This window comes from Nyctereutes procyonoides, unplaced genomic scaffold (genome assembly GCF_905146905.1).
Source record: "Nyctereutes procyonoides isolate TBG_1078 unplaced genomic scaffold, NYPRO_anot_genome, whole genome shotgun sequence".
Lineage (NCBI taxonomy): Eukaryota > Metazoa > Chordata > Mammalia > Carnivora > Canidae > Nyctereutes > Nyctereutes procyonoides.
The window spans coordinates 15,033,571-15,047,255 of record NW_026575142.1 but is presented as its reverse complement, the minus strand read 5'-3'; the positions used below and the strand labels follow the sequence as shown (position 1 = coordinate 15,047,255).

The 13,685-nt window shown below is 37.8% G+C and overlaps 1 protein-coding gene across 4 annotated transcripts in view; it reads right to left on the bottom strand.

The window, feature by feature from the left end:
• Positions 1–8,381: 8,381 nt before the first annotated feature.
• The window catches only part of SLC25A12 (solute carrier family 25 member 12), a 195,311-nt gene continuing 190,007 nt past the window's right edge, over positions 8,382–13,685 (bottom strand). For all 4 annotated transcript variants that reach the window (XM_055307971.1, XM_055307972.1, XM_055307970.1 and 1 more), the window contains 3 exons: positions 11,165–11,323; positions 10,963–11,053; positions 8,382–9,477 (listed from right to left, as the gene is read on the bottom strand). In XM_055307971.1, the coding sequence (XP_055163946.1) occupies positions 9,276–9,477; positions 10,963–11,053; positions 11,165–11,323 (452 nt within the window). In that variant the 3' untranslated portion in view covers positions 8,382–9,275. The remainder of the gene's footprint in view (positions 9,478–10,962; positions 11,054–11,164; positions 11,324–13,685) is intronic.

Genomic DNA, 13,685 nt, shown 5'->3' with positions numbered 1-13,685 from the left:
TCTGCTTTTGGCTCAGGGCATGATTCCAGAGTCCCAAGATCGAGTCCCACATCGGGCTCCCGGTGCATGGAGCCTGCTTCTCCCTCTGCCTGTGTCTCTGCCTCTCTCTCTCTCTCTCTGTGTGTCTCTCATGAATAAATAAGTGAAATCTTTAATAAAACAAAACAAAACAAAACATGATTGCTTATGTAGAAAACTCCTGGAGCAAAGTTAAATGCAGAGTTAAAGAACATAGGGTTGATGTACAAAAGTCAATTCCCTTACCATATTCCAGCAATGAACATGCAGAATTTGAAGTTAAAAAACAATACCATTTACAGTACCCCCAAAATGAAATATTTACATATTTGTAAATCCAATATGACAATTGACATATTTGTAAATCCAATATGACAATTGACATATTTGTAAATCCAATATGACAATATGACAAAATCTGTAAAAAAAAATTCTACTTGAGGAAAACTATGAAACTGATTAACAAAATGAAAGAACAAAATAAATATTCCATGTTCATTAACGGGAAGACTCCATATTGTCAAAATCGTTTTTTCCCCACTTTGACCAATTGATTTCAGTGAAATCCCAACTGAAATCACAGTTAAGTCATTTTGTAGATATCAAACAGATCTAAAGTTTATATGGAGAGGCAAAAAGACAAACAGCCAACACAATATTGAAGAACAAAGAAGACTAACATCACCTGACTTTAAGACTTAGTATACAGCCACAGGAGTCAAGACAGTAGTAGTATTGTAAAACAACAACAACAACAGCAAAAAACTGTACACAAACATCAATGGAACAGAAGAGAGGCCAGAATTAGACCTACATGAATACAGTCAACTAATCTTTGACAAAAGAGGAAAGGCAATACAACAGAGCAAAGATAGTCTTTTCAACAAATGGTGTGGCAACTAAACAGTCACACATAAAAATAAAAAATAATCTAGACCCAGACCTTCCACCCTTCACAAAAATTAAAATAGATCAGAGAGCTAAATATAAAACATGCAACTATAATACTACAAAATAACACAGGAGGAAACCTAGATGACCTTGGACATGGTGGTGACTTTTTAGATACAACACCAAAGGACAATCCACGAACCAAATAATTGATAAGCTGGAGTTCCCTAAAATTAAATACTTCTGCTCTGTGAAAGACAATGTCAAGAGAATGAGGAGACAAGCCACAGACTAGAGAAAAATATTTGTGAAAGCAGTATGTGACTGTTATCCAAAATATACAAAGAACTCTTAAAATAAGTAAACAATCCAATTAAAAAGTGGGCCAAAGACCTTAACACCTCACCGAAGAAAATATACAGATGACAAACATAGGAAAAGATGTTCCAGATCATATATCATCAGGGAAATGTAATTTTTTAGATTTACTCATGAGAGAGACAGAGAGGCAGAGACATAGAGGGAGAAGCAGGCTCCATGCAGGGAGCCTGATGCAGGACTCGATCTTGGGACTCTGGGATCATGCCTTGAGCCAGACGCAGACGCTCAACCGCTGAGCCACCCAGGCACCCTAGGGAAATGCAAATTAAAACAAAAATGAGATATCACTACTATCAGAATGACCAAAATCTGGAACACTAACACCAGATGAAGTGTTGATGAGGATGTAGGGCAGTAAGAATTCTCATTCAATTGCTGGTGGGAATGCAAAATGGTACAGCCACTGGGAAGATAGTTTGGTGGTTTCCTACAACTAAACATACTCTTACCATATATCATCCAGCAGTCATGCTTCCTGGTATTTACTCAAAGGAGCTGAAGACTTACGTCCTGCACCTGGATGTTTACAGCAGCTTTGTTATTCATAATTGCCAAGACAGGGAGCCAAGATATCCTTCAGTAGGGGAATGGATAAACACTTGGTACATCCAATGAAATATTTTGCACTAAAAAGAAATGAGTACTCAAGCCGTGACAAGACATGGAGGAATTTTTTTTTTTTAAGATTTATTTATTAGAGAGAGAGAGAACACAAGCAGGGAAGAGGGGCAGAAGAAGGAGAAGGAGCAGCAGACCCCTTGCTGAGCTGGGACAACCCTCTCCTCTCCCCTGATACAGGTCTCCATCCCATGATCCTGGGATCATGACCTGAGCAGAAGGCAGTGGCTTAACCGACTGAGCCACTCATGCACCCAACATGGAGGAATCTTAATTACCTATTACTAAGTGAATGAAGCCAATCTAAAAAAGGCTATATCCTGTAGGATTCCAAATATATGATATTTGGAAAAAGGCAAAAGTATGGAAATTAAAAACATCAGTGATTGCCAGGTATTGAGGGGATGAGGGGAGCCAATGGAGGAATAAACAGAACACAGAGGAGCTTTAAGGCAGTGAAAATACTCTGTATGATACTATAATGATGGATGTTAGTATACATTTGTTCAAACTCAGAATATACACCACCAAGAGTGAACCCTAATGTAAACTGTGTACTTTGCATGATTCTAATGTGTCAATATAGGTTCCCTGAGTGTAACAAATGTACCAATCTGATGGAGGATGTTGATAATGAGGGAGGCTATGGATGTGTGGAGGTACAGAAGGTATATATGGAAGATCTCTATAATACCACTTAATTTTGCTGTGAATCTAAAACTGCTTTAGAAAAGATATTTTTCAAAGTAGTAAAAATAAAGGAATTAAAATGGTACACTACAGCTATAAATACAAATATCCATTTAATCTAATAAATATACTTTACACATGAAAGCAATAAGACAGGAAGATACAAGACATATAGAAAACAAAATTCAATTATCAAAACTAATAAGTGAATTCACTAAGGTCATAGGATACAAGATCAATATAGAAAAATCAGTTCTGTTTCTATATAGTAATAATGAGCAATATGAAAATATAAGAAAACAATTGCATTCATAAAAACATCATAAACAAAATACTTAAGAATAAATTAAAAGAAATACCAGACTTGTGCATTGAAAAAAGAACATAGTTGAAATTTTTAAGTATCTAAATAAGTACAGAGGGATTCCAAGTTCATGGATTGGAAGAATAAAGATTGTTCAGATGACAATTCACCCCAAATGGACTTACAGATCCAACAAAATCTGCATCAAAATGCCCACTGACTTTTTTGAAGAAACTCTCAAGCTAATCTAAAATTTGTATGGAAGCGCAAAAGATCCAGCCAAAACAATTTTGAAAAAGAACAAAGCTGGAGAATCTATAGTTTCGTATTTCGAAACTGAATATGAAGATACAGCAATCAAGAAAGTGTGGTACTGGCGTTAAGTACCGTCATATAGATGAATGTAACAGAATGCAGAGTCCTAAAATAAACACGTATGGGCAATTCATTTATGATGGAAGTACCAAAACAATTCATTAGGGAAAAGATAACTGGACAGCTGCATGCACAAAGATGAACTTAGACCCTTCACACCACACACAAAAATTATCTTCAAATAGTTCACAGATCTAAAAGGGCTAAAACAGAAAATTTTTCAAAGAAAACAATAGAAAATCTTGATGACCTTGGTTTAGGCAGGGGTCTCAGATGACACCAAAGCATGATCCATAAAATTCGAAAATTGATAAACCAGACTTACATTTTAAAACTTGCATTTCAGGGCACCTGGCTGGCTCAGTTGGTTAAGCATCCAACTCTTGATTTCGGCTCAGGTCATGATCTCAGGATTATGAGAACAAGCCCCATGTTGGGCTCATGTGCTGGGCATCTCCCTCTCCCTGCCCCCCCCCAACAAAAACAAAAACAAACTTTTTGCATTTCAAAGACATGATTAAGAAAATAAACTGGGAGAAATTAATTGCAAATCTGATATAGGACTCATTTCTAGAATATATAAAGACACTTACAACTCAATAATAATAAAAGGATAAATCCCAATTCAAAAATAGCTAAAGCCTTAAACACAAATGTCTATAAGCACATGAAAAAGATGCCCAACATCATTAGTCAATGTGGTAGTAGATGTTAAAATCACAGTGCGTATCACTTCATACCTATTGAATAACTATAATAAAAGACCATAAAATGTTGGTGAGAAGGGGAAAAACTGTAACATTCATACATTACTGGTAGGAATATAAAATGATATATTTTACATTTGGGGAAGTGATGGAAATGTACTAAAATTGGATTGCGGTGATGATTACATAGCTTTGTAAAGAATATCTCAGCAGTAAAGCTCTTAAAAGGAAAATTAACCACTGTATCACTAGACTTCCAGTTTATAGCATTGGGATGAGTTAGACAATACCACAAGGAAACAATCAGATAAATAATACAAGATACTCTGTAAGACAAATGACTTACAATGTTAAGGACCAACAAACAGATGAAAAACCATGGGACTATTCCAGAATTAAGAACTAAAGATGCACAGCCAAGCATAATGCATCAATATTGATTAGACTACACTTCAGAAAAACAAAGACATTTCTGGAGTAGTTGAGAAGGTTTGAATTTTTATAGTATCAGATAATATGAAGTTATTGTAGATTTTTTTTAATGTGTGATAATGGTGTTTGGTTGCAGAATGTCCTCAGTATTAGGAGATGTTTGCTTTTAAAAAAAAAAAAGATGTTGCTAAAATATTTAAGAATGATGTACCATGTCATCTGCAACGTACTTGCAAATGGTTCAGCAAAAATAACTGTATTTGCAAAGATAAAGAATGCATGGAAAAATGTAAATAAGTGAATCTAGTTGAAACATATTCAGAGTTTCATACTATCTCTTCAGATTTGTAATCTTTAAAAATAAAAAGTGGGGAGGAAACTCAATTACATTTCTATATACCAGGAATGACTTTTTAAAAAAGATATAATACTATCTAAATTATGACATACCTAGAAATGAATATATATACATGATATACAAGACCTCTTTGGTGATAATAAAATTTTATTAGGACATTAAAAAGACTTAAATAAGAGATATATCATGTTCATGGACTAGAAGGTCCAGTATAATGATGTAAATTCTCCCCATATGGCCTATAGAGTCATTGCAACTCCAATTAAAATCTCATTGTGTTTGGTTTGCTTAGTCTTTAGGAGGAAATTCACAAGCTGTTTCTAAAATGGATATGAAAGAGCAAAGAACTAAGAAAAGCCACAAGCTCTTGAAGAATAACAAGGTGAAAGGACCTGGAGTACTATATATCAAAACTTCTTTTCAAGATAGAGTAATGAAGAGAGTGTATATTGGCACAGGGGAAGACCAATAAAACAAAATAAATAGTCCAGAAAGAGATGTCTGTACATATCAACACTCAATATATAGCTGGAGAAGGCACTTCAAAGCAGTAGGGAATAGAAGGTCTTTTCAATAAACAGCGCTGGAACAACAGACTAACCATATAAAGACACAAAAAAATTACCTCATACCACATGCTGAAATCATTTCCAAGTAGGATGAAACCTCAATGTGAGACACAAAACTATAACGCATTATTTATGAAGGAAATATCAACCATATTCATGAGCTAGAGAGAGAATAATTTTTAAGTGAAATATAAAACATTTTAACCATAAGGTAGAAATATATGTGAACATATTAAAATGTTAATATATCAAAAACACTGTGAAAGGACAAGCCACAAATTGGGGAAAGATCTTGCAAATACAACTCAGAGAGTAGTATCCAAGATATATATAAGAATCCTCTGCAAATTACTGGGGAAAAAATGGACACAAAACTTTAACACATACTGCACTCACTAAAGATGACATCTAACTAGCCGGTGAACATGTTGGTGTTCTCATATGCTGTCAGCAGGAAAAGTAAATAAGTCTTTTCGAAGAACAATGGGGCAATATATATGAACATAAGAAAGGTGTTCAGCCTCATTTGACATAAGGAAAATGCTAAGTAAGACCACAATGAGATAACACTATACACCCAACAGATTGGTAAAAATAAGAAGCCAATATCCCCTTAGGGGAATATAAATCACTACAAGAATCTCTGGGAAATAGTTTGGCGTGATCTGGCAAGAGTCTAACAAACCTATGCCTCTGTTGTTCTACTTGTAGGTATATATCCTTTTAAAAGTGCATACTCTAGAAGCCTGGGGGAGCATGCGACTAGATCTTGGGATTGTAAATTTGAGCCCCATGCTGGGTGTATAGATTAAATAAACCTATAAAGAAAAAAAGTGCATACTCTAGAATACACAGACAATATATCCAGAGCAGCACTGTTTGTAATATCCTCAAATTAGAAACCACTCAGATGTCCAGAGTAAAATGGAAAAATTATATTCATATAATGGAATAAGTATAGACATATACAATTATATGGATGAATCTTATAAACATGTATAGCAAAAGAAAACAAGTTTCAAAAGTCTACAATATAATTTGATCATATAAATTTCAAAAACAGGAACTAAATATTGTATTTAGGAGTATATGTATACATGTATGAGTGTAAACTATAAAGAAATGAAGAGAGTAGGGCTGGTGTTAAAGAGGAGACAAAGAAGGTGATGGAGACGATCATATGTGGGAATTTCTGAGGTGTAAAAGCTATTCTATTTTGTGACATGCGTAGTTACATGGGTGTTCACTTTAAGACTTTAAACTATGTGTGTATATACATACATACATGTACATCTCATGTACTTTCTGTATATTCCACAATAAGAAAATATACAAATAGCCAGTGAATATGAAAAGACATTCAACCTTTTAAGTAGTTAAGAAAATGAGAATTAAAATAACAGTGATCACCTATCATGATTTACTTAAAATATAAGACTGCTAATACCCATTTCTGCAGTTATAAAGAAAAAGGCATTCTCATACGCTGTCAGTAGGAAAGTAAATTAGTAAAGCCTTTCTGAAGAACAATGTGGCAATATATACAAAAATGCAAAACCCTTATCTTGTGAATTATCAGTTCCAATTTTAAATATCCCAATGAAATCCTAGCACATGTACTCAAAATATATGTACAAAAAGATGTACACCAGTGTAAAAGATACATACTGCAGTAGTGCTTGCAATAGTGAAAAAAAATCAATGTCAATAAGGAAGTATTTATGAAAAGTGTCAGAACCCACACAATGGAATCCTATGCAGCTATTAAAAACTAAGATAAATCTTTATGCATGGGCATGGAAACATCTCAAAGATATTAAGTGAACCTAAGTCACAGAACAATACACACATAGCATAACCCTGTTTTTAAGATATAAACATGTACATATATTTTTTATATAAAGAAGTATGAAAAACAGACTACAAATTTAGACTCTAACCTGTTAGTGATTACCTCTCAGGCAGGGAGAAGCAGGGTGAAGAGGGCACTTTCACATCTTACTCTATACAGTTGACCCTCGAACAGCTTGGGTTCAAATTGAGAGATCGGTTCACTTTTATGTGGATTTTTTTCAATATGATACTGTAAATGTACTTTCATTATGATTTCTTAACACTTTCTTTTCTCTAGCTTACTTCATTATAAGAATAATACATACAACATATAACATACAAAATATGTGTTAAGTGACTGGTTATGCTATTGGTTTAAGGATTCTGGTCAGTAGTAAGGTATTAGTAGTTACGTTTTCAAGGAGTCAGTATATGCCAGTTTTCCACTGCACAGGGGGTTGGTGCCCCATGCCCCCAAGTTGTTCAAAGGTCAATTATATACACAGATATTCCATGAATCTTTTATAAGAACATATCCATGGACTACTTGCATATTTTTTAACAGGCGGTAATAGGAAACAACTGTATTGCTATTTATTCCATTCCAATGAGAACTGAATACATTTGGAAATAACTTGCTTTCAAAGCTAAGTCTTTTGTTCCTTGGGGGCCTGAGAGCCTATGGTTGTGTTACAGGGCTGTCAGCCATCAAGTGATAAGTGCTGTGTAGGATTCTAAGTGACTGGGTCTATCTCCAAGTTTGCCCCTGGAAAATATTTGCATACATTCTCATATCCTGGCTCATTGGCAAAAGCAATAATGTTTTTCCCAAAGCACTTTGCTAAAGTAAATTCTGATGTACACATCAAATCACAACCATAGCAAAGTGTAGATGCGGCTGTCAAGATGCATGTTTAGACCTAAATTAGTAATCATACCCTTGGTGAGTGACTTTTGGAATAAGTAGTTTGGATTTGGATTCATAAGGAAGAACCAAGACTCCACACACACAAAAAAAAAATCACAAGATACATCTTCTCTTTTTCTTCTTCCCTCCCCTCACTCCCATAGCCCTTTCCAAATCAAATAATTTCCTACAGAAGTGGGAAAGAGGGAAACCTGATCATGAGTTATTTGGAAACTGGTAGCGAATCAAAATATAAGCACTATCAGTGTATTTATGAAGGAAAATCCAACTACGTCCATACATTTTGGTGTGCATTTTATTTTGAGGGGGGATCATATCCACATGAAGAAAAATTGCCAAAGTATCCTTTAATCTTGAAAGCTAGGCCCCCGCCTTGCTGTGTCAGAGGAAAGCAAACTAAGTAATGCGGGAGACATCCCTGTTTCCATATGCACACTGACAGGAGGGGAGCTGTCTAGGAAATGCATTTTGATTGATGAACAGAGGAGAATCTACACACGTGTTAAATACAAATAGAAACACATCAGCACACACAAGTCATTAGCCTGCTCCTCTGCATCTGCTAGCATGCATCTTTTCCAAAGACTCTCTTCATCAATGGTGTAAGCACTTGGTCTCATTATGCCTCCTATCAGCAAATACCTTTTTATTCCAGAATGGAAAATGAACTGGAAATTAAATACATCCAATATTGATGCTTTATTTCCATAAGCCACCAATAAGAGAATGAATTTAATTTTAATACATTTATTTTTGTGTGACTCTTAATAAAACACTTTCAAAACATTCTGTACATTTCAAGCCACTTAGAACCGCATTACATTCTATAAACGTGATTTGTTGGGATGAGGTGCCAAGATGTCTCTGTACAAAGATGTACAATATGTACAGTCACTATAAGTGCAAGCTGTGCAAAGCAGTCTAGAACACTAATTCATGCCAGAGCTTAGAAAACATCTCAACACTTAACACTAAAGTTTGAAACTGCATTGTTGCTTTTTCCTGGGCAAATGATTATTTTATAAACAAATATATGTATATGTCATATAGAAAGAATAGTTTGCCTCCTCAGCTCAGCCAGCACCATGCAGCTGACTGGGTACATTACAGGGCTGCTCTTCTAGGCTTCTTTCTCCAGGGCACCATTTTGCCACCCTCAATGGTTGTCTCATCACTGAGCTGCCGCTGCCACTGCCTTTGACTGAACTACAGCAACACTAGGAGATTTAAATTTGGGGAGATAAAGACCAAACTTGTTTTCAATGCCCGCGAAAGTGGCTGTGGCAAGTCTGTATCCACCGATGTGATCAGGATTGGCAGGAGGGAGGTCTGCGATGCGTGACTTAGGTGTTGGTTCTGAGCCAGACGGTTTGCTGTTGATAGGAAAAAGCCAATGGTTAGAAGCTCCAGACTGATGCGGGTGGCACGTGAGGAGGCAAGAACATTTTCAGTCTCCCCCCACGTGCCACAGAGAGGAGTGTTTGTCCAGCTACTTCCTTGTCATCTATGCTCCATTTGTCATGACTTATAGCTGCTTTGAAAGCAACACTTTCACATTTTTTTTTTATTTGGAAGAGAAATGGCCTCAATTTATAAATAGAGCCACACAGAAAAAAGATCAGAAGAAAATACACTTAAACATTAACACTCTCGGGCAGCCTGGGTGGCTTGGCGGTTTAGCGCCGCCTTCAGCCCAGGGCGTGATCCTGGAGACCCGGGATCAAGTCCCATGTCGGGCTCCCTGCATGAGCCTGCTTCTCCCTCTGCCTGTGTCTCTGCCTCTCTCTCTCCCCTCTCTGTGTTTCTCATGAATAAATAAATAAAAATTAAAAAAAAAAACACAAAAAAACATTAACACTCTCTGAGAAGTAGGATTGTGAGTGATCTTCTCTTTTATACTTCCACATTTTCCAAATTTTCTGCACTAAGCATAAATTAGTCATAAAAAGTTTGCATCTTTCTTTTATTTTGACATAGTTTAAAAGGCTAACTTTTCAAAAGTAGACTCATGAAGGTAATCATTAAATTTAAAGAGACATAGATACGATTCTTACTCTTACAGAATGTGAAAACACAAAGGACCCTGGAATTGTAAGATTGCTGTTCTTACTTCCTACTTTGGAAAAATCCCTGTACTTCGTGGCTCAACAGCTAATTCCCTATTTGGCCTCTGAGCAAGGAAGAGGGTAAAAGGTTGATGAGGTAAAGACCCAGATATCAGATTTGATCATCTGCTGAAAAGCTAATTATTGCCTGCTTGCCCACCCAGCAGATTCAACAAGTAATTCCCTTTCTTCCCAGGACTGGCTCAATTTCTGATCTAGATCTCACCAGTGATTATGTCTATAGGCATATTCTTTCTCTGAACCTGTTTTTTCTGGTTTTTATTCTAATAACATCTATATCTAATAATCATGGTGAATAATGAAGTCTCAGAGGTATGAAAGAGCTTGACTGAGTCTTGGAAAGAAAGTTCATAAAAGCCTTACTAATACAAATTTACATTACATCTGGTGTAAAGGCCATGTGATAAAATTCAAATAATAAGGACTTAAATCCATGAAGCTCTGTATTTACTTACACTACAAAAGACAATTTATTCACATAACATTTTAATTTGCGACTTGCCTTCACTTTCCCCAAGTCGCTGCTTAATACTGCATGATGTCACCCTACCGAGATCTTATTCCCCTAATACTGAAACTTCTCAAGCCCACTGTTTGTTTTAAATGCATTGGTCCTGTAGGATTCTCTGTCCTACGAGTTCTAAGAATCCCAACAATGCCTCTGTCTGCTGAACAAAAACCTATTTTGGTTTTGGTGCTTTCTTTCACAAAGAGTTGAACAGCTGCACTTACAGGCCTCCAAAATCAATGTAAAACCACCGCTGGAGAAGTTCATACGTGACCAGAGTAACACCAAACTGGGGAGAAGATCGAAACACTCGAGCTGAAAAAGAGACGGGAGAGGGGATACTTAATATGACTGTGGCAAAGGCAATAAGTAATGGAAGCAGGTCCCTAACACTGGCCAGCCAATCTCTAAGGCCCTAGCCCCTACCTGCGGTCCCCTTCCAAAATGCTGAGGGCCCCTCTTCCCGGAGTATCTTCCTGAAACAGTCAATGACACCACTGTATGTCGTCTGGCCTGCACGGGCGGCCACTTGCAGTCTCGTCTTGATGACATCGGCGGGGGTCACCAGCGAAGCAGCAGGCACACCTTTCAGGAGAAAGGCACATTTAAGTCATCCAATGTACCTCATACAGAACAGAAATACTGCTAACGCCTAACAATATGATTAGCAACTCTAACTGCTCTAACTCAAAGTTTCTTAAATAGATGCCCAGGCACTCGTGGCAAAAAGGACACACAAACCTATTAGTTGCTTCAGTGTGGAACAAAATTCTTTTTTCTTTCTGAATTAGGAAAATCACGCTACATTGCATGATACCAAAGAACTATGACAGGAAAAACTGCAGCAATATTACTAGGACAATTCCCAAGTATTCCCTTTTAGGATTCAATTATATCAACCTCCTTTTTTTTTTTTTTTTTTTTGGTAAATAAGATAGAAGTATATTTGTATATAATAAGAAATGAGGACACTGTCAGTTTAATGAGATGCTAGTGCTTCTTGCTTATTCTTGTCACCTTACGGTGCAAGGTGAATGTCAATACTCACATCCATTCGCGTGTTTAAGGGGCCAACTCAAGAGCTGACTGGGACTCTTTTCAGACATGCTTACATGACAGAAGTCATTACCACTGGAGCAACAACAGAACTGATCATCCAAAGGCCTTATCATCTATCCCCTGTGCCTAAACTCCTGGTCATGCCGATATTAATCTGCAGCGGGATACCCAAGATGGATTTCACAACCACATCTCTCACTTATAGAACAAAGCAAGGAACAAAGGAGCAAGATAACCTTCCTCAGAGGGTTGATATTCAATTTGGCCTGAATATCACCAAATCATGCCTAAGCAGATGGAGCCGGCGGGCTTGTGGGAGCCTGTTACAGGAGGATGCAGAATACCTCCCCTCCACATGGCCCTGCACTGTATTCAGATGAAACCAGGGAATTTGCCTGTCGTTGGAATGTTCTGAATTCTAAGCGTTCTGAGGGCCTGCCAGTAAGGCTTTCTCGGTAAAAATTAGAAAAAATAATCTCTCATTCTGAAAACTAACATCAAATATCTGGGGAAGAAGTTGGTGCTGACAGTTCCATGGAAATGTTAACTTGGTTCCATCAGCCACTGGCAAAATGCCTGTCCACGATTAGACTGTTCTTTGGCTGGATTTTTGCTGCTGACTAGAAAGCAGAGGCAAAAGCTTGGAGGGAGAATGTGTTGGCCCTGTTTAAAACTGGGAGACTGGGCAGTCCGAGTGGCTCAGTGGTTTAGCGCCGCCTTCGGCCCAAGGTCTGATCCTGGAGACCCAGGATCGAGTCCCACGTCAGGCTCCCGGCATGGAGCCTGCTTCTCCCTCTACTTGTGTCTCTGCCTCTCTGTGTCTCTCATGAATAAATAAATAAAATCTTTAAAAATCAATCAAACAATCTGGGAGACTTTGGCGACCAAAAAGGGGCTGGATGAGCACTTAGTGCCAACATGGAGCAGGCCGCTTTTCTGGCTTTCAACTGACTAAAGTAACAAATGCCAGAGGACAAAGGATTTGGTGGACCCCAAATAAGGGCTTGGAGCTCCCTGGGAGAGTTTCTTAACCATCACGAGTCATTCCCTGTCTTCACGGATGAGAACAAGAAAATGGTCCTTCCCAACACACCGCTGAATCCCACCACACACACTGCACTTCCGGAAGTGCTCAGGAGGCTGTCCCACTGTCCCGCCAGGGCACTGGAGGAGAATGAACCCAGTGAGAGCTACACGATATCATGAGCCCAAGGCTGGCAGACCTATACTGAGCATCTGGATACTGCGTCTGAGTTTGTGTTCACCCTTCACGTTTCTATCCCTGACCTGTGGTAATGGGTGGCAGACACACAGCCTTTACCTTCCTCTGTCATTTCTGAGTGCTGGTGCGGCCAAGGACATCTGGCCCTCCCCTTCTATCTCAAGCTAGCTCCTTCAAGAAGAAGGCTAGACCTGTGAGATCAGAAGGAAACATCTTACTACCTTCCTGCATATGTTAGGCTCCTCTTTCAAATGTTATCTCTTTTGTGTCTAATTTGGGAACTCAGACCAGATGAAGATTGTCATTTGTTCCACTGACATCCAATCTCCTTTTATTACTATGCTGGCCATGAAGGGAAAGCAAGAATGAAGAAAATGAGACTCTTGCCCTCAAAAGCTCCCAGGCTAGTACAGAAAATAAAACTTCCACAAAGAACTATTACTAAAGTAAGTGTTAAGGGACAGAGAAGAGATGCCAATTGAGTACAGGGTAGTTTGCTGGGAAGTATTGCTTATTTGTATCTAATGAGAACGATGGTAGAAGGAACATCGATAGTATCATGAAGAAAGCTCAATTTGGAGACAAATGTAGACTCCATCAGGCAGAAATAGAAAGTGAGGCATGCTAGACCTGGGCATCCCATGAGGTACAATGAAGCAACTGATT